The 24,733-nt window shown below is 31.8% G+C and overlaps 2 protein-coding genes across 5 annotated transcripts; both read left to right on the forward strand.

Annotated features, from left to right (window-relative positions):
• The first annotated feature begins 4,140 nt into the window (after window positions 1-4,140).
• On the forward strand, window positions 4,141-16,639 carry LOC105145188 (p53 apoptosis effector related to PMP-22). Of its 3 annotated transcripts, XM_087411943.1 has the most exons (9): window positions 4,141-4,612; window positions 6,171-6,258; window positions 6,466-6,536; window positions 7,832-9,547; window positions 9,673-9,859; window positions 9,934-10,083; window positions 10,164-10,226; window positions 10,641-10,888; window positions 16,552-16,639. In XM_087411943.1, the coding sequence occupies exons 4-8, from the start codon at window positions 9,494-9,496 to the stop codon at window positions 10,853-10,855; spliced, it is 669 nt and encodes a 222-aa protein (XP_087268069.1). In that variant the 5' UTR covers window positions 4,141-4,612; window positions 6,171-6,258; window positions 6,466-6,536; window positions 7,832-9,493; the 3' UTR covers window positions 10,856-10,888; window positions 16,552-16,639. The 3 variants fall into 3 exon arrangements, with proteins under 3 accessions (XP_087268069.1, XP_087268068.1, XP_011052895.1); XM_087411942.1 differs by lacking the exon at window positions 16,552-16,639 and having other exon boundaries at window positions 10,641-15,654; XM_011054593.2 differs by lacking the exon at window positions 16,552-16,639 and having other exon boundaries at window positions 4,143-4,612; window positions 7,832-7,892; window positions 10,641-15,654.
• MAN1 (LEM domain-containing inner nuclear membrane protein MAN1) lies at window positions 16,584-24,509 on the forward strand. 2 transcript variants are annotated; one of them, XM_011054595.2, is made up of 11 exons: window positions 16,584-17,181; window positions 18,012-18,691; window positions 18,965-19,076; window positions 19,142-19,362; window positions 20,344-20,564; window positions 20,628-20,756; window positions 20,834-20,963; window positions 21,424-21,679; window positions 21,759-21,980; window positions 22,064-22,248; window positions 23,586-24,509. In XM_011054595.2, exons 1-11 carry the CDS (start codon window positions 17,003-17,005, stop codon window positions 23,735-23,737), a joined length of 2,487 nt encoding a protein of 828 aa, XP_011052897.1. In that variant the 5' UTR covers window positions 16,584-17,002; the 3' UTR covers window positions 23,738-24,509. The 2 variants fall into 2 exon arrangements, with proteins under 2 accessions (XP_011052897.1, XP_011052896.1); XM_011054594.2 differs by having other exon boundaries at window positions 16,585-17,181; window positions 21,412-21,679.
• The last annotated feature ends 224 nt before the right edge of the window (window positions 24,510-24,733 follow it).

Genomic DNA, 24,733 nt, shown 5'->3' on the forward strand with positions numbered 1-24,733 from the left:
TTCCAGAATAACTGATGACCTATTACATTTCTGTGACCATCAAAATCGTAATTTTTTTAAGCTTATAATCACGTTTTTGAGAAAAGTTTATGGTGAGATTTGCGTGCAGTTAATCAAAAAAGCGTCTGCGAGCTTTATCGGTCACTAAGTTACGTAAAAAGTTACATTTACAATTTTTTTTTTCTCTTATTTTATCGATGATTTACCATAGAATTTTGTACATGTCAATTTCAGTACTTCAACTTCATTATATAAAAAAATTAGGTATTTCAATGGTAATTCGATTTACTAAAGAACTACTTAAGTTAGGAAATGATAATGATAAAGTAATTTATCTGACCTTGATCTCTATTTGCTTATAATTTAATATTTAATAAAAGGAAATCGAACGGAAACGAAATTATAATTTATATTTGTTATAAACTAAGCTAGAAAATGATAATTTCAATCTCAATATTTATTTACAACCTAAATTAATGTAAGAAAAATTATTAGTATTTTCATGTTAGGAATAAAATAATTGTAATTATATTATGTCTGAATTATATTACACATTCAATTTACATTAAAATAATAGGTTTGTTTTTTTCATTTTTGCACTCTCTCTGAACTCAGATAGCCAAGTTTGTCAAGATCATGTATTACTATAATATTTATGTGCTACTGTATTCACAAAACTCGGGCAGTAGTCCAACATTTGCTAGGACAGCTTTTTTGCACACAGCAATATTGCACACAGCGTATTACATACACGATATTATTGCACACTGCACATTGTACACACTACAATATTGCACACAGCTCATTACATAAATGACATTATTGCACAAACGATATTATTGCACACAACACATTGCACACATGACAGTATTGCGCACAGCGTATTGCACACAGGACAATATTACAGTACATTGTACACAGGACAATATTGCACATAGCACATTGCACACACAACGATATTGCGCACAGGACATTGCATACACGAATGACTCATTATATTTAATAGGAGGTAGAATACTATAACTTCTAACCGTTACTTTTGATATATAATAATTTTATAATATATAAAACATTTTTCATTTAGAACTATAAAATTCATTCTGTTTAAAACTTTTTACATATATGTATTTGCCTATAACTATGAGATCAATTTCCTTTAAAAAAGCTCTCATAAAAAAGATGATTACTAAAAGCTAAAGAATTTTTTTAAATCAAATAAGGAATTGATGGAGTACATTTAAAACTCTCACCTTAAAACAAAATAAACTAATAAATATCGACGTAATCGAGGTGCTAAAATCTGTGATAAGCATCCAAACTTGTAACTTATTATTTCTCTAGAAGTTAGATTATCATTTCATAATAAAGGGAATATATAAAAAAAAATTTTTTTCTGAGCTCAAATTGTAGGTACACATGTCTACTTTTTTTAACATTCTGACCTTTTAGAAATTTAATATGACATGGCCTAACATGACAGCTATTATTCACAAAGTAGCGATAGAGAATGCTTAAATTATCACTCAAATAGGCCAAGGTTCGTTCAATTTCATAAACATCAGCCAAAAAAGAAAAGTTTAGAGAGAGCTTTCCAGTAAGAGACACAAGTCATCCTATTCTTGTTCGATCAACAAGAAATGGCTTTTGATAAACTTGACTTGATAAATTTGACTTTCAGTAAGAAATAAAGACAGAATTGATTCTTGTATCGATTTGTGCCTCTATCGAAAAGCTCCCAGAGATGTCAAAGGATTTGCGAATTATCGTTGTGTCATGCTTCATTGCAAATGTCAACGAACCTTGCCTTTCACTTCATCAGGACGAGGAGCGCACTGATACTCTTGAGAAAAATGAAATTTGAGAATAAATCGTATTTTTCTCGAAATAGTATTTTCCAAAATGATTGCCATAATAATTCATAAAATTTTGGCCTTCTACCTTTCAACTAATAATTAAAAAATTTATCTATCAATATATTGAATGAAAAACGAAAATGGCACAAGTACTGACCTATATAGATTTGGATTGTGGAAAAGAAGCATATGTATTATATAAATATGATATCGCTGCTATTATACGGAAAATTGAGTCTGATTGTTATATGGAATCGATTGTCACAAAGCTAATAATTTTATAAGTATGTGAGAGAGCATTTTGTATTTTTTTTTTTTTTACTGTAGATTACTAATATAATATTAAATTGTTGTATAATATCGTTTATGATAAAAGCGTCACGTCGTCGATATTATTGACCATTATTTTTAAGAAAATCAAGTTTGATAAATACATTTTTTAAATCTCTTTTTTATTTATTTCTCTTACTTTTTAATATATTATCATTCGCGATCATTTTAAAACTATTTATCTATCTAACAACTACTGTTGTTTGCCAAAAAAATCCAGTTTTCGTTAAATCACATTGAAGAAAGAGTATACTCGCTTTAATGGTAAATCTATTAGATTCCAACCAATATGTATGTTCAAAAACAAACAAATCAGAATTCTTGTAAGAATTATCGAATAAGAATCATTAATTAATTCCTATTAAATACCTGAATTCCTTGTTGGCCGAAAAAATTTTTTCTGGTAAGAAAACCAAAATTTCTTGCCGATTGGATAATCGCCGATCTTATCAATCGCATTATGTGTATATGTCGCGTTAAATCTACTAGAATTTTGAATATTGATCGAATAAATTTTTCTCGTTAAGGATAATTGACACAGGATGGGTATTCCGTTTCACTCATAATGCATTATTTATCTTTGTTGCTCATCGAATGTAATCGGATAAATAAAACATCATGCATAAAACAGAATGCATCATCTATATGTGCCATCAGGTACTTACAAAGCAATATAATATATAGAAATTCGAATTAATCTATTGCAGCAACTTTTATATATACTCAAAATGATATTGACGGAAAAGAGAAGACGTTTTCTCGTCAGTTGTGGCACATATCACTTTGTTCTATTTTATTCTACAAGTCTACAGGCTAAAATCTAAAACACGAACGACATAAAACAATACATATTCGCACAACATGCGTATTGGCACAATTATCGAACTATCGAACTGCTAGAATGCGCTGATGTTAACATTAATAAAAAAAGTGATTTATTCATCATCGATCTCTATTTGTTTATAAATTAATACATAACAAAAGAAGATCGAACGGAGACGAAATTATACACTATATTAATTAACTAAATCAGAAGATGATAATGACAAAGCGATTTATTCAACCTGGATCTTCATTTATAATAACTTAATTTTGTTTTATATAATAACGAATATAACAAATAATATTTAAAATCCGATAGAAATAAAGATATAAAATTTAATACATATACAGAATAGAATTATATACTGGTATTTTGTTAATTATTATTCTTCGGAAAATACGTATGATCATCTTGACGTTTTAGCTGCTCTTTGATAATTAATCAAAAATTTTTCCTAAATTTAGGAAATAAGCATTTGGTTAGTTGTTCTAATTTAGGACAAATATTTGATTGGTTATCCTAATTTAGTCTGCTGGCCATTATGGGCAATAAAATATCTTATATTTATATCATATAGTTTACCTTATATAAGATCTGTTTTTTATTGCTGCACTCTGAACCGGTGCAATAAGTTGAAGTGAAACAAATGTATATTTAGGTTTGTCGCGTCGCATGCTCTAACAGGCTCTAAAGTGCTCCTATCATTTAGCATTTACACTTTAATGTGCTGGTTGAAGTGAGTAGGAGTTATAGCAGGAACACATTGGAGCATGCTGGAGCATACGACGCGAACAAATCTTTTATTTCACTTCAACTCATTGCACTGTGTGTACCAGTTCAGAAAGTGCAGCAATAAAAAACATAAAGGCTCCACACAATAAGGCTAATTCTATAATGTGCTCTTTGTTTCCTGTTTCTTGCTTTGTCTCTGTTTGTCTCTTGCCTTTTTGATCAATAAGACAAGAGACAAACAGCAAGAAATAGAAAATGAAAAGTACATTGTAGAATTAGCTTAAAAGGAACAGACGACAGAGAACAGAGAATAAGAATTTCAACCTATCAAAAACTGTGTATTCCACAATACATGATTTCTGATAGGTTGAAATTCTTATTCTCTGTTCTCTGTCCTCTGTTCCTTTTATTGTGTGGCGCTCCTATCTATAATTCCACCATAGTGTAGAGTGCTAATGATGAGTACAGATGGCCGAATGCAGCGTTAATTATTCACGAATGGTTTTAATGACAAAGTATGGAATTATCTTAAAATGACTCATTGAGTTTACTCGAGGTGTCGACCAGATGTTAAATATGATCTTGAATAAATCTTGAGTCACACTTGAATTTCTAACCTCTATAAATACTTCCACAAGTGTGGTTGACGAGAATGACGAGTGATCGTAACCGAGATTGTGACAATAGAAGTGACAACTGACAGGTCGAAACAATACGGATAATTAACGCACATTCTTTCAGAGAGAAAATCTAGCTTACATTTCGGATCCGAGTTCCCCGGAATGAACCAGACATCCGAATATTCTCGAAATTAAACAAAGACATTGCATGTCAATGTCACGTGCGAGGGACGGAGAGAGGTTTTTTTTACAAGGTATCAGCAACGTGCTCACATATAATTTTCTCCGTGAAAACGAGTTCAATTGGACGCGAACTTGCTCGATTTCCTCTCAATACAGTTCACGTCGAGATCACTCTTGGGGAACATGAGTTTTAGATCTTTTGTACTTTCTGTTTGGTTAAGGGTCCAGTTGTGAATGTTGTGATTCTGATTTTAAACTAATTGTTTGGCATGAATTGTTTCATGTATTATTTACTATTACTAACGTCCGTCGACTTTGCTAGCATTCTGATTATGTAAAGAAGAAGGCAATAAGTGTATTTTCTCTCAAGCTTTACAATACAACGTATAATTTGATGCCTTATCTGTCCAAACGTGGACCACTAGAATCCATCAGTTTCTTTCATCTATTCAGAATGGTTAAAAAATCTCTAAAAATTATATATATATATATATATATATATATATATAAAATATGTATTCGGATAGAAAAAAATTTCAATCCATTTTAATCCATTCTCGTTTGCTGGGATGTTGATGAATTTTTAAAGATTTTTTAACCATTCTGAATAGATGAAAGAAACTATATATATATATTATAAATAGTGAATAATTTTTTTGGATTTAATTAAATTCAATTGAATGCAATTGGATTGAAAAACTATATTTCCTATTCAAAATTTGGAATTGAACAGTATTCACAATGTGTGTTTTGTACGTATTGTTGCACAGAAAAAGCTAATATTATAATAATAATATTATTTTTAGATTGAAAGATATAGAAATATGCTCCATAATTCCTATAAATGAATAAATGCATTCAGGATTGAAAAGCATTTATTTTAACATTCGTGAATCAATATTTCTGAAAATTGAATCCATTTCAATTCATTTTAATCCATTCTCGTTTGGGATATTTTCAATTTTTTAGAATAAATATTGAAACTTTATTTTGGAAAATAATAAAATGTAGTATAATTTATAATTACCGAAAGACTCAAAAAAATTTGCACAAACAGGAATCGCTTAGTGACTTGACTTTGTAAAGTCTGTTCTATAATGTGCTTTTTGTTCCCTGTTTCTTTTTACTATTATTTACATCTTGTTTTTTTGTTTTTTATCCGGTTTTTTGTTTTATATCGCCCGAGATAAGGCTAATTCTACAATGTGCTTTTTGTTTTTTATTTCTTACTTTGTCTCTTGTCTTATTGACCAAAAAGGCAAGAGACAAACAACAAGAAACAGATAAAAGGACATATTGTAGAATTAGCTTAAAAATTAATGAACTTCGAAAGAAACAAGAAACATGAAAGAAGCAAGAAATACAATTGTCGATAAAATGATTGCAAAGGAAAAAAAAACAAAAGATAAAAAACAAAAACAGGAAACAAAGAACACATTGTAGAATAGGCTTAAGGGTTAATTATTGGTCTATTTTCTGCTCCTGCACTAAACTGTTCTGTCTTTCTTGTTTTAAACAAATCAAACTTATATCTGTCTCACTTTAAGTTCCAAAAGTGTATATTAGTTCAGCCACAGAAAACAGGCCTTATATTTCTTGCATGCTTTAACTTGAATTCAAATTTTTCAGGAAGAGAACAAATAGATTAAATGTAAAAGGTGTAATTAACGGCGAATTCGATTGGAAGTACTAGTGGATATTAAATCTGAGCGCACAGGTGCATACTAAATCTGTGTTATATGATTTAATTTGAGTATAAAAATAAAATGCAAATATTTCGAATTATGAAATACATATTTTATCTAATAGTAATAAAATATATTGAGTATTTCACGATTTTTAATCAATTTTTTTATGTTTATTTATAAACATACGACTTTTACTCTTATCATACGACTTTAATTTTGGAAAATTTTTTTGTTAGGTCTTTAGCCACAATTTATCATCAAACTCAACAGGATTGTGCGTGTCATGCACTTCCGAGGAAGATATTTGGTACGTAGAACTTATAGAATTTCTACACAAAGGGAATTATATGGTGACAGCTGTGAGAGTTGAAATAAAGTGAAATTTTAAATTTTTCCATGATTTTCTTGTCAAATTTAATACGGCTGGTGTTTTTTGTACATACTTTTATTCTATTAAAGGATTTGGTGATCTACAAAGCCAATTCGGAGAATCTGCAATTGTTGATAGACAATCTGCAATTGTTGATAATTCGTGTTGGTTTAGGATCCCCTTAAAATCTTTTATAGTATGTACTTAATATCCGTTCTGTATACACACAAATTGCATGTTTTCAAATACAATTAATCATATAAGTATGTAAAATATTTAAAGCAGTATCTCCGAGAAATCAATAGCTTTTTTTCTCTGAAATTTTATAATTCAATTTTGAAACAATTTTAGGGATCTGACTAAGAATGTGCAATTTCTGGATCAATTTGTTAAAAAAGAAGCGATATTTTGCGAAGAAATTGGTTTAAAATAGTCCCTTTTAGTTAGAAAAATCAATTTTTCGCAAAAATAGATCAGTTTAAAATCGCTATTGTTATTTAGAAAGATCGATCTTTTGAAAATTCAAACATTCTTAGATTTGACTGCAAATATTCCATAAAAAATATATATTGAATCAGATATTAGAAAAATATAAATATATAAACTAGCTATTAGATATTAAGTTTTACTGTCGCATTATTCAAATTTAATTCTGTATATGAATAATAAGAATACATAAATGCCATTTAAAGTCTGTGTTATATTTGTAATGTAAGATTGTGATTAAATCTGTATTTGATCTAAAACAGTCTTTCTACATAGTTTTTGAAATCCATGAACGTCCTAATAGATTATTTTAAATATTTATCTTTGGTATTATATTATATTTTTGGTTTTGAATATTCCGAATGAAGTTTTTGATTTCTTAATACATAGTCCTCCCCTAGTGAAATAGAATTCCATTTATATGAATATGTCAAGAGACAGGGCAGTTCCGATAACTGAATAGTTTGAATAATAGAAGCTCAACAGATCTCTACTAATATTTGTTCTGATAATAGGAGCTGATGTTCGAAACTGAAGACAAGCATGTCGAGATCTTATTATCTGAACTAAGATCAGTTGTACTAGGATTTATACATTTGAGCACAAATTTATTTTTATAAACGTTCTTACAAATGAAGTTCTACTGTAGCGTTTTACTTTTTCTTTAAGCACAATAATTTGAAAATTGTTTATATAGAAACCTTTGCACCGTTTTTCTTTCAGTTACAAATTTTTTTTTATTACAGTGCAAATAGAATGCCTCAACTGACCACTATCGAAACTCTTACTGTAACCAGACCACTTAAGGTAAGTTTAAAACGTATTTTCTTTTTACTGCAGGCAGAAATTAATCAGCAGGCAGAATAAATTCCTATACTAATCTATATTCTAAGATTTTGAAGCTAAAATTTATGTTAAATGTATAAAATTTGATTGTTTTTTTCTATAAATTATATCATATTGTATCTTGCAGGATAGAATAGTTGCGTATTTAAATTAAAAACTTGATTTAAAGTGTAATTAAAAAAGATCAAATTTCTATGGAAGGATAATGTAAAGAAGCAATTATAAAATGATGATGCAGTGCAATTATTCATGACAATAGAATGACAGATTTATTTCTACAAAAACTTTTGTAACTTCAATTTCAATTCACACTAGAGTGTCTCAATAAAAAAAAATGAGTTGACCTGTAATTACAGAGAATTTAATGTGTGACACATGCAGGCTGCAATTTAATCTTTTTAGTTAAATAAATCGTGACTATATCACTGTATCTCTGTATTTTATACAATTTTTAAGCTATTAATTTTATATTAAATATGCAATAAAAACATAGAATTTTTATATACTTTGCAAAAATAGATAATATGTACTTTTCAATAAGAGATACAGTATAACACAGTGATTATATCGTTATTGTTTGCCAACGTTAAACAAAGATAGAATAATGCCTTGTACTATAATAAATTACTCAACTATCATTCGATAAGATATGAATAATTGCATGCAAGGAGTTCTGGATAACTCGAAAAACATGAAAGGGGCAAATAGATTGGATGGAATGAGAGAAAGGGAGATAGAGAAAATAAAAATAACTGAAGAGAAAAAAAGGGCGAAAGAAGAGCGGGAGAGCGCAGAGATTGGCGCTCGCGCGCACTGCGCCACGACCTTTAATGGGCGCTGATGGGCGCAGCCTCCCTGGAACCTGGAATCCGATTGCTTCCCTCCCCAATCCCAGTCGCGGAGAGTCAGTCGTTCTCGCTTGAGACGCGGTTCCCTTTCTCTCTCTCTTTCTCCCTTTCCCTCCTTCTGTTCAAGTATTACTGTCATTAAAAATCGTTCACTTCGCGAAGGAGGGGAGGGTGCCACGACCCCGGAACACTGCCATCGATCTGCGATCCGTCCGCTTCGCGAGAAAGAGACGAAAAGGAGTAAAAAAAAGAAGAGATAAAAAAAAAGGAGAGAAAACAACCCGTGCGGTGCGCGTTATAGGGGGTTGCCCTCGTCCGATAATACATTGCGGGGTCCACCAGCGCGACGAAAGCCATTGACCCCCGAGCCCGTTAATCAACCCTTCTCCCCACCATCTACGAGACTTCACGATCGTCGCGCGGAACCCTCGGCACAACGCGCGTATCTCGGTGCCCTTTGGTGAGAGAGAGTGCTAGAGGGTGGGTTCTAGCCGCTCCGCGTCCCTTTCGTGAATCACTGACGTCAAGATAAGAGAGTACCGAGAAGCAGACAATGCCTCGTGCGCGCAATCCGAAAAGAAGCGTGCCATCGTCGCGTGTACGTCTTTGAAGGAAACGTCACGAAGGAGAAGCTCTCCCCTTGCCCTGACCGGTCGCTGCTGACTCGCGCGTGTTTCTCTTCACGGATTCGTGATCGCTTGACTCGGAAGTGAAATGATTATGTATACAGTCGCCGAGGATCACATGGGCGACAACGAGATCGCGCAGGTATCATATTTCTTCGAGAGAGAAACGTCTCTTTCGAATACTCCCACGATATCCTGGATATGTGATAGCGTTTAAGCGGCTACTAACGAAGTCGCTTTATTGCATTCATGCTCGTCTTCTTGCAGGTGATCGCGTTTATATGCGGGATCATAGTGGTGCTGCTGATGATAATGGGCTTGGCGTCGACCGACTGGCTGATGGCCCTGGGATGGAGACAGGGCTTGTTCGCTCACTGCATCGAGGAAGGTGCCCCAACACCACTCCCCTTCAACATGCCTGATCCCCCAGGATGCTACGCAGCCAGGGACAGCGGTACCATTCCTTTCCTTGCTAAGCATCAAACTAATGTCTGACTTGGCTGTGTAATCTGAGGTTTTACCTTACAGCCTACATAAAGGCAGCTGCGGCTTTGTGCGTGGTGTGTCTTCTGACAGATATCGCCGCGACGATTCTCACTGGTTTGGGTTTGCGCACACAGGATCACAGGGACAAACATAAATATTATAGATTTGCAGTGTTCTGCATGGGCATTGCACGTGAGTGTTATATGAGCGTTTTGTCTTTTTTTTTTACTTTTTGTTTAGTATACTTATAATTACATCTCTATGTATTTCAGTGGTGTCCCTCCTCATAGCACTGATCATATATCCCATATGCTTTGCAGCAGAATTGAATCTCGGTAAGCTTTTACTTCATCTCTCGTTTGATTTGATTAAATTAAAAGAAAAGAAAAGATGAAAGGATACACTGTTCCTTGTACTGTCTATTATCGAATTTATGAAGTATATTCAGTTAAGCAATGTTTTAAGATGCTAATATGATTTTGTGATTGTAGCTTATGATGTCTCAAGATGTACTTTAAGTTTATAAATACTGGCCATGGATGTAAACAGAGAAAAACATATAATTTAAGTCGTGAAAAATTATATAGATGCGGAAATCGTATCTACACAAGTCTTTTTTATACTTACATTATATGTTTTTCTTTGTCTTACCCTATGTCCACTTTTTTAATATGATCTTCGTTTATTTGTATTGAACATCTTTGAATCAATTTTTACTTAATATTAAATTTATTTCTTTTTTTTTTTAGGAAACCGAACCAACTGGGAATTCGGTTGGGCGTACGGCGTCGGTTGGGGCGCGGTAATTTTCCTAGTTGGAGGAGCAGTATTGCTGTTGTGCGAGAAAGAAAGTGAAGAAATTTACTATAAGGAAAAGAAAACCGTTCGTGATGACATAGGAAGTGGCGGTTCCATGATTGGTATGGGACATCACGCTGGACGAAGTGGAACGCAGCTAGCCTAGTGGCATTGCTCCCTGCCCGATGTTGTTCTCTAGGTGATTCGTTTTATCTTTTTCTGCTCTCACAGTTCGACACATGCGCATACGAGAAGGTATACAAGCCTATGAATGGGTTTTTGACAAAACGCAAAAAAATTACCCTACGGATTCTTCGACCAATCTAACTTGGATACACAAAGTATCAGCAGTTTAAATTGAATAATCTTTTATACAAATAACTTTTATATAAATAAGATAAGAAAACTTTAATTCTTTATGAAGATAAGAAAACTTTAATTCTTTATAAAGCTTTAATTGAAGTTTTATTATTAAAATACTTAATGCGAAGTGAAATGTATAATTTCATAATTTATCTCAATTTTTATACAGAATTTTTGGTTTGTATATACAAATCAGCAGTTGGAGAAAATTAGGAAACAGTTTGTATTAGGTAATGCTTTATATTTGTTTAAAAGTTAGTTTGCTTTTTGGAGAGAATGAATATTTACAATAACTTAAACGTGTCCATTGATATAAAGACCAATTTTTCTTAAGAAATAATCGACTCGAAAAATTGGTCGAAGAATTCGTCAGTCGGTTTTCGTTGTCGTTGTTCGGAAATATCTGAAGTAGATGTGATCTGTTCATTAGATGGGTGTGTATTCGAGTTATTATTAGTTTGATGTAGGATAACATCTTGTTAAAGCAGTACGCATTTCGATCTTCTTGTTTCTTATTTAAAGGTCAATTTTTATACTGACAATTTTTTGTTTCTTATTTAAAGGTCAATCTTTATACGACAATTTCGGGACCATTATTAGCTTGATTCAGTTTTCATATTTCCTACATTTCGCATGATCTTGGACAATTTTATATACACACTTGTATAATATTTTTACTGTAATTTAAATTATAACACAATTTATAACGTGGCGACACATTATCCATAAATTAAATTCATAAGAATATATATCATACTCATCACCGAGTTTGAGAGATAACAATTCTAATATGAATTTTATGTTCTTTATTCGCGTAAATAACACACATACACAATTTGTATTCGATTTGTTTTTAAAGAAAGTTTGAGTAGACTCCATCTTTCTTTATAATTATTTTATATTTATTAGATAAAATGATTAGAAGGAGCCAAATAGAGAAATTATCAAAGTTTATTTTATATTAAATGAATAATATAATATTTCTCTTAGCTTTATCTCCAATATATTTGCAATTGAAAATTCTAAACTTTAGAGGCGCAGATATAAAAGCTTTAATTTTTCTTTAATTTTTCAAATTTATTTTTAACTACACTTTGAAGCTTTAACATTATGTATAAAGACATTACCTAATAGGATAGTGCCCGATCAAATTTTGGATTCGTAAAATATCAGCTTTACATTGGGACTTTTCCCGATATTCCTGACACTATCTAATACACATAACACGATGTCGAATTTATTTTTTTTTTAGAATAATGATTTTCTTTGTTATTCCTCTTACAATTCATTTTCTTCTGACAAACATATCACACGTTATGTTTAATTTTGTTACCCTGATTTTCATCTACAGGTTATCCTAGGGAAAATATAATATCACTCTATAGAGTATTGTTATTCAAGAGATTTAAATAAAATAATATTTTGAAACTGTTAATAGATTATTAAAAATAGAAAGAGATTATTAACTTAGCCAAATTTGTTGAAAATGGATTTTGCAAAATATTTGCTATACATTTTTTCGATAAATATCACCAGAAATATAATAAAATTTGCTACCAGAATATGATGATGGATTAACTGCAGAAATTGAGCAGAATCTATCGTTTTCTAATTATTTCTTCTGGTAATTATCAAATTATGTTAGCAGATTTTGCTGACAAAATATGGACGTCAATTTATCGTAATATTTTTGGAATTAATTGACAAATTGTTAGCATGCTACCAACATTTTACTTAAATTTATCAAGAAAATGATGATTTTTATAAAAAAGGATAAGTTATGAATATATATAACATGTGTGTATAATATTATGTAATAGAAAATTAATTTTGCAATTATTTTACTGAACATCTCTTTCATTAACTTTAAGGCTTGTAAACATATATTCTATTTTTTCTAGTACATTATGCAAACATAAATCTGTTTGAAAGCATTCAAGTAATACCGTCCAACATATTTCTGCTGGGATAGCCTGTGCATTTGTAACTCAAAACTTTTAAATGTCTAAATAATTAAAGAAGAAATATTTACAAATTATTAGTCTATTATCAATATTTTTCCCCTTTTTCTTAAGCAATACAGGAACTGGAAAAAAAATACATATGTAAATTATGTAAAATTATATAAATCATAATAATCCAGAATAATAATCCAAACTTCGAGAAAGTTTAAAAAGCTTTCTTTTTTTTATTTTGCAGCGTATTCTTGCGCGAAAACAATTACAATTCCATGGAGATCTATTGTATAGTTATAATTGTTTTCAAGCAATTTTACGAGAGATTCCAAAATAATATATATGCTTACGTATCTTTTTCCAGTCGTCTTTTTAATTGTATATTATTAACATTTCTTGTCTTTTTATTATAGAAAAATCTTCAGAGAATGAACTTTCTGTAAATGTATATATTATATAAGAGATGCTAATAGTTTATTTTATATTAATTTTATGCACACACATACACATCATTATTGTTTTTTTCTTTCTCTTCCCTCTTTCTCTTTTTCTTTCACTTTATAATATAATCCACGCGTATATTACTAATATATACATATATATATTTATACTGAAATCTGCCACTTTTATTATGCATGTCATAAATTTTCGATATGCGTAGCGTGAGGGCACACACCATGAGGAAGGAATAATTTACTTAGTATTTACCGATTTAATACGAATCTAAGCTATATGTAAAGCGCTTTATAATTTTAGCTTTACACTTTATTGTAATGGCGGTAAATTTTTTTCTCATTTATGATAAAGGGCTTTATTGACAACTCTTTAAGTATAATATTAATCGTTTAAAACGATAGCGCATGGCTGAAGTGGCATACAAGTCTCGTTTAAGTCTTATGAACCATTTGTGAGTGTTTCATTAGTTATTCATCAAAAACAAAAAGAAATGAGTGTGCGTTAACGTGATAGAGAACGGCTCGACTAAGGCTTATCATTATTACTTGTACCGATCGTTATTCTTATCTGTTTTATATTATCAATAGCACTAATTGCGAACAAAAGACCGTAGTAGCGTATGTATGTATCGGAAGAAGAATATGGACTTCTGTGCAGCATGCGTATCAAACGAGTTTCTTTCGAATGCTTGGCGAAATTTTTACATTGCAATTCAAAGCGTAGCTATATCCATCCATTTCGTAGCGTATATCTTTGAACTTATTACCTCATCTTTTAAGTTAATTATAAAGCACAAGACACGTTTTTTAAGTGCAGGATGAAACGGAGGCAGCTCGGGCAGATGTTATTTATTGCGTTATTTGCATTAGATACGTGTACGTACATGTGTATATATATATATATAATATATAAATATATAGATATAATATTTTATAAGTACGTGTAGTTTATAGCGTTATCGCAGATGTAGCAATCTGATGCGTAAACAGTTTGCAGTATTTGACGAATACGGTCTACGTTGATGCATTTGAATTTCTCATCGCAATACGATTTCTATATGCTTTCGAAAGCAAATAGGTTCGTTGAAATATTTTCGGTCGATGCGATTAAAAAAAAAATCGGAAGAAAAAAAGAGAGATTCAAGAGACTATTAAGAATTGAGTACAATGTTGTTACATTATATTCCGCTTATACAGTAGATTTTCTATTCTTTAACTGCTTAAACGACTTTACCGCGTATGTTGTAGTACTTGATAACATATAAGAAACAATATTGCGATACAAAGAGTTAGTAAGGAATTACAGAGTATATGTAACGAGTTCGTGATTTCTATACATCATATATATAAAACATGCACATAGCATATAAGACAATCCATTATGTCACTCCTGCGTCTATGCTGCCTGTGTAAGTGTAATTCTGTCGTCTATTTGCAGTCTTGTCGTCTATCAAGAAGAAAAAGGGAAAAAGAAAACATACTCAGATTAACGAGACGAAAATCTGTTGTCTACAGTGAAACATATCGGAGTAATCTTTTTTAATAAAATTAAATAAACGATATAGATTAAGTATTTAAGATTTTCGAAATAGATTTCTCTACTAACTCTAATTAACGGCAGTATGTAAGTTTACATACTTAAATATAAGTTTATATATAATATATGTAAGTTTAAATTGGAATCCCTCTCTGACCGCGCTAATGTTTGCAAATTGTCGACAGAATCGCAACCGCTATACAGTCACTACATTTGCCATTTTTTACTATTGGCGGGCAACTTTCAATCGAATAGAATTGTATAACAATTCGTATAACAAAATAAGGAAGACGTATCGTCGCTGATTTAATTACACGATTGTTTAGACATGCATTTCGACAGTAACACAGCAGTTGTATAGTATTTTAAAGCATATACATATCGCACTACGTATATTATATGCCGTAATAAGTATACCATTACATAAGTATATATGGATCCTATAATATAAATTGATATATTATTTGTGCGCCATATTCCAATGTTAACGTATTGTATTGTACAAAGGACAAAATGTAACGTTAAAGCTATATACTGTGTATTTATGTATATGTGTTTAAAGTCCTTAGGCTTCTAAATTCATGTCAAATTTTATGATAAAATTCTACTTATAATTTTGTATGCTATGTATTTTGATATATATTATTTAAATTTTTTTAAATTGTTTTTCTTTTAGTTAATTGAAATAATTAATTCAAAATAATTTATAATATATATTCAATTTTAATTATATATCTTTTAAATATTTCTCGCGTTATATGATAACAGAAAGTTACAAATTGTCTAAAATTAACTTAAGCAAGATGAATTTCATCTTGTTTCTCTTCAAATCTTTCCATTTTTTTGTAGTTTTAAAATTTATTATTTTACATAATATTTTCTTTACGTTTTTCTTATATTTTTCCTTTACATATTTTTATTTGCTACTTAATTATTTTGAGTAATCAACTAATTTACACGAAAAAACTGATCGAATAAAACTTTTTTTAGACGTTTTAAAACATCAAATTTTTCTTATATGTTTAAAGAACGAAAAAAGCGCAAGTTATGTACATGTATTGCTTTTAAATTTCATTTATATGTACCAATTTCGAAGCAACAACGCGTGTAGGAAAGTATTTGTAAAAATTAAAAATTATTTTAAAACTTATCCATCTTGCTCCATCGATTTTATTAATTTTTTTATTGGCAACTTCAGTTTAAAGTAGAAGATTTCGAGCATGAATAAAAATTTCCGCCGTTCATCCGATCAATCAGACAAGTTTCATTCGCGGCCGATTGAAGGCTGGAGCACTTTGGGCATCGAGATTCCCATTGGCTGTTATTGATGTATTCTTTTAGATCATCCAATCAGCATTTTAGATTTGGAAGAATACATCAATAGCAACGAGCGATTACTCAACTGTTGAGTCCTCTGAACGCAGCCATTCCTACCAATTCCCACATGGAAACGCGTCGAACGTTATGCTATGCGGATGCAAGCATGCAGCTGCGTATCTCGTATGCGTGCGTCTGTGACCGTTAGAAAATTGCGCCATTTTTCTTTTTGCAGTTACCGAGCGAGTTGAATTGTTTGGCGGTGGAGGAAGGCAGCCGCGCAATAACCGGACGGTACGGAAAGAGACGGCCGCGGGTGGTGGTGCGCGTGATTATACGGCGGGGTCTCAGGAGGATCTCACCGGAGACGAGAGGACGAGAACGAGTTGGTTGTGTGACCGCACAGAACCGGGATACGACCGGTTGGTACGTACATATCGTCCACGTGCGCGGACGTCCACGAAGGAGTATAACGGCAAACGAGTGAGCGTCTCTCACGCGCGAATTGCGAAGGCGGCGGGCAGCGAAGGATTGATCATCGATCGAAATAAACCGCAGGACCGGGCGTCCGCGGAGCGAAGACGTCCCGTAAACATCGTGATACGACAGTCGACCGATCGGGCCGTATCTTTTTAAATCGGGTATCTTGTCCGTTTGAGAACGCGGTCACTCGTCCGCGAGACAAGATGTCGGTGGACGCGCTTAGCGATTCCGAGCTTCGGACGAAGTTAATGGAGTACGGGTATCCGGTGGGACCGGTGACACAGACGACCCGCAAGATACTCGCCAAGAAGTTGAAGAACCTTATGGAAGCACGCGGCAGTGCCGGAGGGGCAGGAGGATCCCGGCATTCGTTAGCCGCCAGGTGAGCGTTTTTCCTTTGAAAAGATACACCGACACGAGTTTTCTTTCAGCATGTGTCACATTTATACGCTTGAAGTTTGGAGTAAGCTCGAGATTTCAGCGAAAGAGCAGAGAGAGAAAAAAAACAGAAAGAAAAGGTCGAGAAGAGTCGAAAAGAATGTTATGATTCTACTGAAGTTTCAAATTTGGCGACGTCGGCATACGATAACAATCTTTAATGTCGCAGCTAACGAAGCACGCGACGTAAGATTCTCTTCTGTGTAGCGTCAGAAAAGATCTTATTTATCTCGATTCTGAATGTAAGATGGTGCATGGAGTGGCAATGTTTACATTCAGTTTTTAGCAATGTGTGATGCTATAACATCTAGTTCACAATACTAATTATTTATAAAATGTAGCGGTTTTTTTTGCGCTTGTTGCATTCCTCGAATTAAATCTATGTTGTATTGTAGAAGTTAAAAAAATTCATGAAGTTTCAGCAGAATGCCTGTTTTCAATTGAATTTCTTATACAATTCAGATTTTCTTTTTTTTCTTAGAGAAAAAAGAGAAGATTAATTGTGCAAGAAATTTAACTAAAAATAATAGATTTAGTGCTAATAAGATTTTAATAAGTGCTAATAAGAGAAAATTAATTATGCAAGAAATTTAGCTAAAAAAAAATAGATTTAGTGCTAATAAGATTTTAATTTAAATATTTTATATTTATAATCTATTTCTAAATATTTTTAATGCTTTTAATTGAATTTCAATATACTAGACAATTATGTATATGTAGAATATATTTTGTACCTCCCTTTTGATATTGTTGTTTTCTTCATCTATGCATTAGATATAGCAGCGACGACACAGACGACGATACAAACACAAATGTTGTTAAGAAGAAGAAGAGTGCAAATCTGCGTCGGCAAACGTTAGCGAATCCTATGCCTCCACCTTCGATTATTCCCCCTGATGTTGCGAGTGTGACAAAAAATCCAGCCAAGGAAAATTTGTCGCCACCACATTCTGAGTTCAAAGATCCTAATGTGACAAATTTTGACTCAAACATGCCTTCTGTGACTCGCACAACTTCAAAAACTACGTCGAGCAAATTTAGCAAGACACAGAGAACCTATGTATCTGATGGTTTGGAAACTGGATCGGACTCGGATGTTGTAGAGGATGCTGGAAGTTCATATGGGCGCTCATACGACAAGTATTTGTCCAATCCAAGCAGCAGACTGTATGATTCTCGAGTATACGATCGCGGAACTTTCGATTACGATCAGATATCTAAAACGAAGCCATCTTATGGATGGAAGGACAGCAAATATAATGTATCTCCCTTGAAGCCAAGCGTCTCTCCGATTCAATCTACAAAGGAAGATGTGAGTGGAAGGGACAGTACAAATCAGAGAGATCTTCTTGCAAACTATGAAACTCCATTTTTATCAGAGTTTACAAGGAGACTCAGTTCACAATCTTTGATAAACACGAATACGCCGCCATCAACATTATCCAGCTTAAAAAGTAAGCAAATCTCTTGATATATATAATAAAGCCTATACTTTAATACAAGATATTTATTTTGAACTAAATGTTACGCTCATATCTTTATAAATAATTGAAAAGTTTTATTTATAATTTATTAGTTTATGAAAAGTTTTATTTGTAATTTATTAGTTTATTCAGATCAAATTAATTATTAAAAAATATATCCGTTTAGTTCAAAATAAGAATTTTATATTACACTTATATATTTAATTCGTGCGTTTATCTCACATAAACTTTTTATAACTTCAGATCCTACATTACGCCATACTTTGACCTCTGGTTTACCAGAAGTGAAAGAGAGAGATTCGAATGGTCACTTCTCTTCTTTAAGGAGCATGTATTCGTCGTCAATTCAGCCAAGGTACATATAAATTATTATTTTATCTGAATTATATGTAATGTATAATATCAACAAATATTATTTAGCTCGAGATATACTGCATCGTCCGCTGACAGAGTTCGAGATATTTTCAGTAGAGCGACTTATAAACCGTCAACGACAAATACAGACATGGAGAATGTACGAAATAATCAGAATATCGTATCGATGGGCCTCGTAGCAGTACTTGCCCTATTCTTTGTTGTTCTTGCAATAATATATTTAGGACTTGGTGGGGAAACCGAGACGCTTCCATCGCTTTCATCGGGTAGGTATGCTGAAATATAACTAGGGAAGATTTCAGAGACCGATAAACTTTGAAGGGAAGAGATTTCTCAGAATTATACGCTTGATTGTCATAAATAATATGGCACAAAGCACAATGTATATGCTCTTTTATCAAATCAATTTTGGCCTACAGAATGCAAGTTATTATATATTTATAACTATAATTATTACTAACGTTAACGGCTAATAAAGTAATTGTCTCGAGCTTACTAAATTAAACATACAAGAGAATGTCTTGAATTGTACTTTCTTTTTTCTATATATATATTTACATGTATAATAAAAATCAAATATCTCTTAAATTAATTTGGATATTTTATTTCCTCTTTTCCCGTTCTTTCAATGCATCTATATTTCCAGTTTATTTCACCTATATTTGCGAACACGCGTTTTGTATCATTTAATTTAGACGATAATACGATGCTTATTTGTATGTAGAGATAAAACTTATGTGCAGCTCGGAAAAATATATCAATCGAAGTATTATTCAAGTTTTTGTAAAACAGACCAATTTTAAAGTTTAAGAATATTATTAGAGAGTTATTTGTCGTTATGTAAAAAAATGATTAAATTGACATATAATTTTAAATTTATTGTATCTTTTGTTCAATATATTTACTTTTTAGAATCATTGAATTTTTAATCATTATTTGTAACATTTAGACATTTTTCTTTTAATATTATAAAGTGCAACAAATATGGTTTATTTTGAAGAGTTGATTTATTTGTATATAAGGAAGAAAGTAGTTTCATACGAGACTTTGACTTTTTCAAATAAAGGATTGCCATTTTCATTTTCATTATTTTTCTTTCTTATATGATTATTTTAAAAAATGGCAGTTTTTCGTTTGAAACAAATATAATTTGAAACTACCTCATACTTACAATTCCCAATTTTTCAATGTTATATAGATTAATGATTTATTTAGCTTGTATAGTTTTATATCACCTGTATTTATAGATAACAACATACCGCAATGTTTCTTCGATGGAGCTCCTGATCTTAAAGCGCCTGGAGTAAATTGTATAATGAAGGAAAACATAGAATCTGTGTTGCAATTGTTAAAACATCTGCAACCCATCCTAACGAGAAAGACGATATCTAAAATATGCGAAAATTCGAATGAGAAACCATACTTGACTAATGCGGATATCGTGGAAATGTTTACAAGCGAGAAAGTGGTGGGTTGAGAACTAGAATTAATTTCGTTTAACGATTATATATCGATAATTCTTCATTTCCAGACGAGCCTTGAGGTGAAGGAGGATCTGCATAGCGCGCAATTTTTAATCATTATGAATCCGAAATGGGGCATCTCACTTATCGATGTAAATGACGATAATGGAGCAACCATGGAAATATTGGATACTTTAGTAAATATATTCATCTATTTTTCTTTTTTAGGCGTAGAAATGCTTGTATTATTAATACATTTGTTTAATTGTTACAGGATAAATTATTTTCCGCCCGTCTAAATGGAAAAATTGGAATGGCAATTTTAAATCCTGTGCTGCCAATGCAATGCCTTGTTAAGAACAAAATTTTTACCATCATTTCTTCTGCTCTTATAGTGGCAATCGGTAAAGTTCTAACAGATTGTTTATTTGAGAAAACTTCCTGAATCTTGTTCTGTGTTATGAGATCCTATGTGCATGTCGTTAATACACGATGTATATATTCATAAGATTATTATTCACTTTTTTATGGTGTACTGTAAGCTATACTTTAAGTAAAGTTAGTTGCATTTTAAAATGATTCTCTATGCTTTGCCGATATAATTTTGTCTTTAATATATTGTCGTAAACTGAAATTACTTTGTAACGAGACACTTCTTTTTTTATATCCGAAGTGCATCGAGAGATACATACTTTTTATATAGATATTAAATGTATAAAAAAAAAAAGAAATATGCATTACAAAAAATTTACAAATGATTCGCAAAGTAATATCTGTTTACGATATTGCAATGCATACATAGACAGAACTACATGTATCGAAAGATTTGTACTAGTACCTGTGCATCTTCAGTCTCATTAACAGGTATCGGAATTTATAAATCGTACTTTTGGTACCTAAGATACAAGAGAAATATGGAGAGAGAAGTATTTAAGCTTGTTAGCGATATTATAAGTATCGTTGAGACACATCACCAAAATGCGTCCACGCAACCCGGCGCGCAAGAAAGTTTCCTTGCTATTAATCATGTACGAGATAATCTTATTCCACCGAAAGATCGTAAAAGAATGACCAGTCTTTGGGAAAAGGCAGTCAAGTTTCTAGATGAAAATGAATCCAGGTAAAAAAAATCTTTTGTACGTCTTTGTTTTATATCTTACTTACAGTTATGTAATGGGATATATGATCTTGATCTTTAGAATTCGAAGAGAGGTACAGCAAGTGGCAGGAGAAGAGTTTCATGTCTGGCGATGGTTGCCGAATAATGCTTTGAATAAATCTCCCGCGCAAAACGCGGCCTTAGGTAAGAAGCCGAAGGTCTGGCAAGGACAAGCGTTCGAAACGATGGAGGGGTCAGTTAATAGCTTAACTTGTTCACCGACACCTTGCTTGAAAATCAGGCACATGTTTGATCCAGATATGTAAGTAATGCATGAGTGCGTTTATAATCTAAAATTGATTAATGGGATGATAGTGATTTAAGTCACTTTTTATTACAATATAGTGAAACCGAAGACGATTGGGAAACGAGAGTGCAGGATGCTATCTTAGAAAAGTGTGGGGAGGGTGTAAAGATACTTCACATTCGAGTAGACATTGGTAGCCGTGAAGGTTGCGTTTATATGAAATGTATGTCGCAGGAAGATGCTGGCAAAGCTTACAGAGCATTACATGGTTGTTGGTTTGATGGTATGTGTAACAAAAATTATAATTCTTATTCTCTAAACTTAATTCTTAAACACCGGTTGTTGGCGACCATCTTACGTAAAGTTTTCACAGAATTCCACTAATATTGCTGAGAAATAATAAACGATTTAAGACTGTACATGTGAAAAAGTAAAAGTTTAATGCTTATTACGGTCAAAGATCTTAGATCAGGCCTGTCCAATTTGAGCTCCGCCATGGAAGCTGCAGCCAAAACACAAAGCCATCGACGCAAAAAATTCAATGTGGGTAAGATTGCGGAGACTGTAAAGTATTGATATGCATCTAATGACGCTTATCAACAGTTCATAGTTCCTAAAATCTTACTCACATTGAATTTTTGTACGTCGATGGCTTTGCGTTTTGGCTCTAGAATTTAAATTAGACAGGTCTACTCTTAGATACTTTTAAATAAATTTATAATTTCTATGTGAATTTATATACTAAATATGTAGTCATTTAAACTACGCGTCAAAATGATTTTCTTATAAACGCAATTAAATTACTACTACTATCACAAATTAAATTGATAAGCAATTTAATAATTTGATGCTCAATCTGACATCCCTTAGAAAGATGTTAATGTACTGAAAAACTGTAAATAAATTTATTAAATTATTAAATTGCTTATCAATCTGTGATATTACTATAATAGTTAAATTGCGTTTATAAGTTCGAAAAATCATTTCGGCTCGCAGTTCAAATGACTACATATTTAACATATAAATTCACATAGAAATTATTTAAAAGTACCTAAGATCCAGCTTCGACTGTAATAGACAAACTCTTAATTTTTGAGAAACTTATGAAATATAATATTAATGAAGAAGTTAAAGATATAGGTCTGTATTCAGAACGCACTATTATCGAGTATTCGAAGCGCGCTTTTAGCTCTAAAATTCTATAATATGCGTAAATTATATATGTAAATTATAGTATGTTAGCGCACTAAAATCGTTGTAAGCGCGTTCTGAATATGGCCATAATTATTAGTATATAATTTTTTCTTTTTAATAATATAATCCTTGTTAGAAACTTATGCCAACATTATGCTAGTTTTATATTGATTTTAATGCATATACTGCAATGTATTTGCAATGGATAATCTCTGAAGAAGCAATTGTTTTACATCTCGGAATGTGTTCCATTTGATGCTTACACACTGGCGAGTATCATTTGTTTAATATTTTATAAGTAGCAAGGATGAAGTGTTTCCAAGAATGTTACAAGCATTAAGTGGTGAATGTATCCCAGATGCGCGAAAGAATTGATTCTTCAGAAAATCGCTTATCTTTACTTTAGGATTTACATTTTCTTTGCAGGTAATTTAGTGACTGTGAAGTACCTGAGATTAGAGCGTTATCACGAACGATTTCCGGATGCCGCCCGCTGCGTGACGCCTCTCAAACCAAGTAACAATCAACGATTATCCATGCAAGCGCACTACTGGCAGAGTCCGGCGGAAGCAAATTAAAAAATTCAGCAAAATAAAAACATTTTTGTTCGGATATTCTGACGAGTGTGAGCTCTCATGCTAAAAATCACACACAATTATCCTGCTGATCAGAATTTGTGGAATCTGTCTACTTTTTATTTATTCCGTAACATACCTACGTGCTGTATAGCACAAATACATGTTGTAGGATTGAAGACATTTCTATTTTATAAGAGCATTTTCTTTTAAATTTACTAACTTGTGTATTATATTCTATTTTGTATCTTTTATGAAACAAGACGGAAAACATACGTGTTTTTAATAGTTGAGTAATAATAATTATAATATTGACAACACAGCACACAGTTAACATTAATATGTAATTAAATATGCTTTTAAAGGGCTGTAAAAAATTTTTCATCTGAGTTTTATAGTATTTTCAAGTAGCAATATATATGCGTAAGCATAACGTACATCGCATTCTCTATAGGCCTATCCAGATTAATTTAGCATCTACTATACGAAGCATACATGCAGAGAAATCGATTAGTCGTATATCTAATATGCGGAATGCGGCAGAATACAATTTCCTATACATTTTCGCGTGATCTCTGTGTGTACGTCGTTATCATTAATGAAAATATTGATTCAGTTATTTAAGATTGTATTTTAACAATCCTTTTTTTATAATCGCATAAGAGTTATTTTTTACAATATGTATCATAAAAATGTACAGTAAAAGTAAGATTAAAGGTAAGATTAAATCACTTTGTAAAAATACATTGAGTTAAATAATAGAATGGAAACTGAATACGTTGATTATTGTTTAAAGAGTGATAAAATTGCGGAAAGAATCAACATGCATTATAAAAAGGTTTAGAGTATTCACACACGCACATTCATTATGCTATAGTAAATTAAAGAATATACATTTATGATAAAAATAAAATAAATTAGAAAATTATACGTTATATATATTAAGTTCAATAATTGCAGAATTAGTTGATATTGCTATCCGAGTTTTAAGATTCGTGC

The sequence above is a fragment of the Acromyrmex echinatior genome, chromosome 12 (genome assembly GCF_024713525.1).
Source record: "Acromyrmex echinatior isolate Ae372 chromosome 12, ASM2471352v2, whole genome shotgun sequence".
Classification (NCBI taxonomy): Eukaryota; Metazoa; Arthropoda; class Insecta; order Hymenoptera; family Formicidae; genus Acromyrmex; species Acromyrmex echinatior.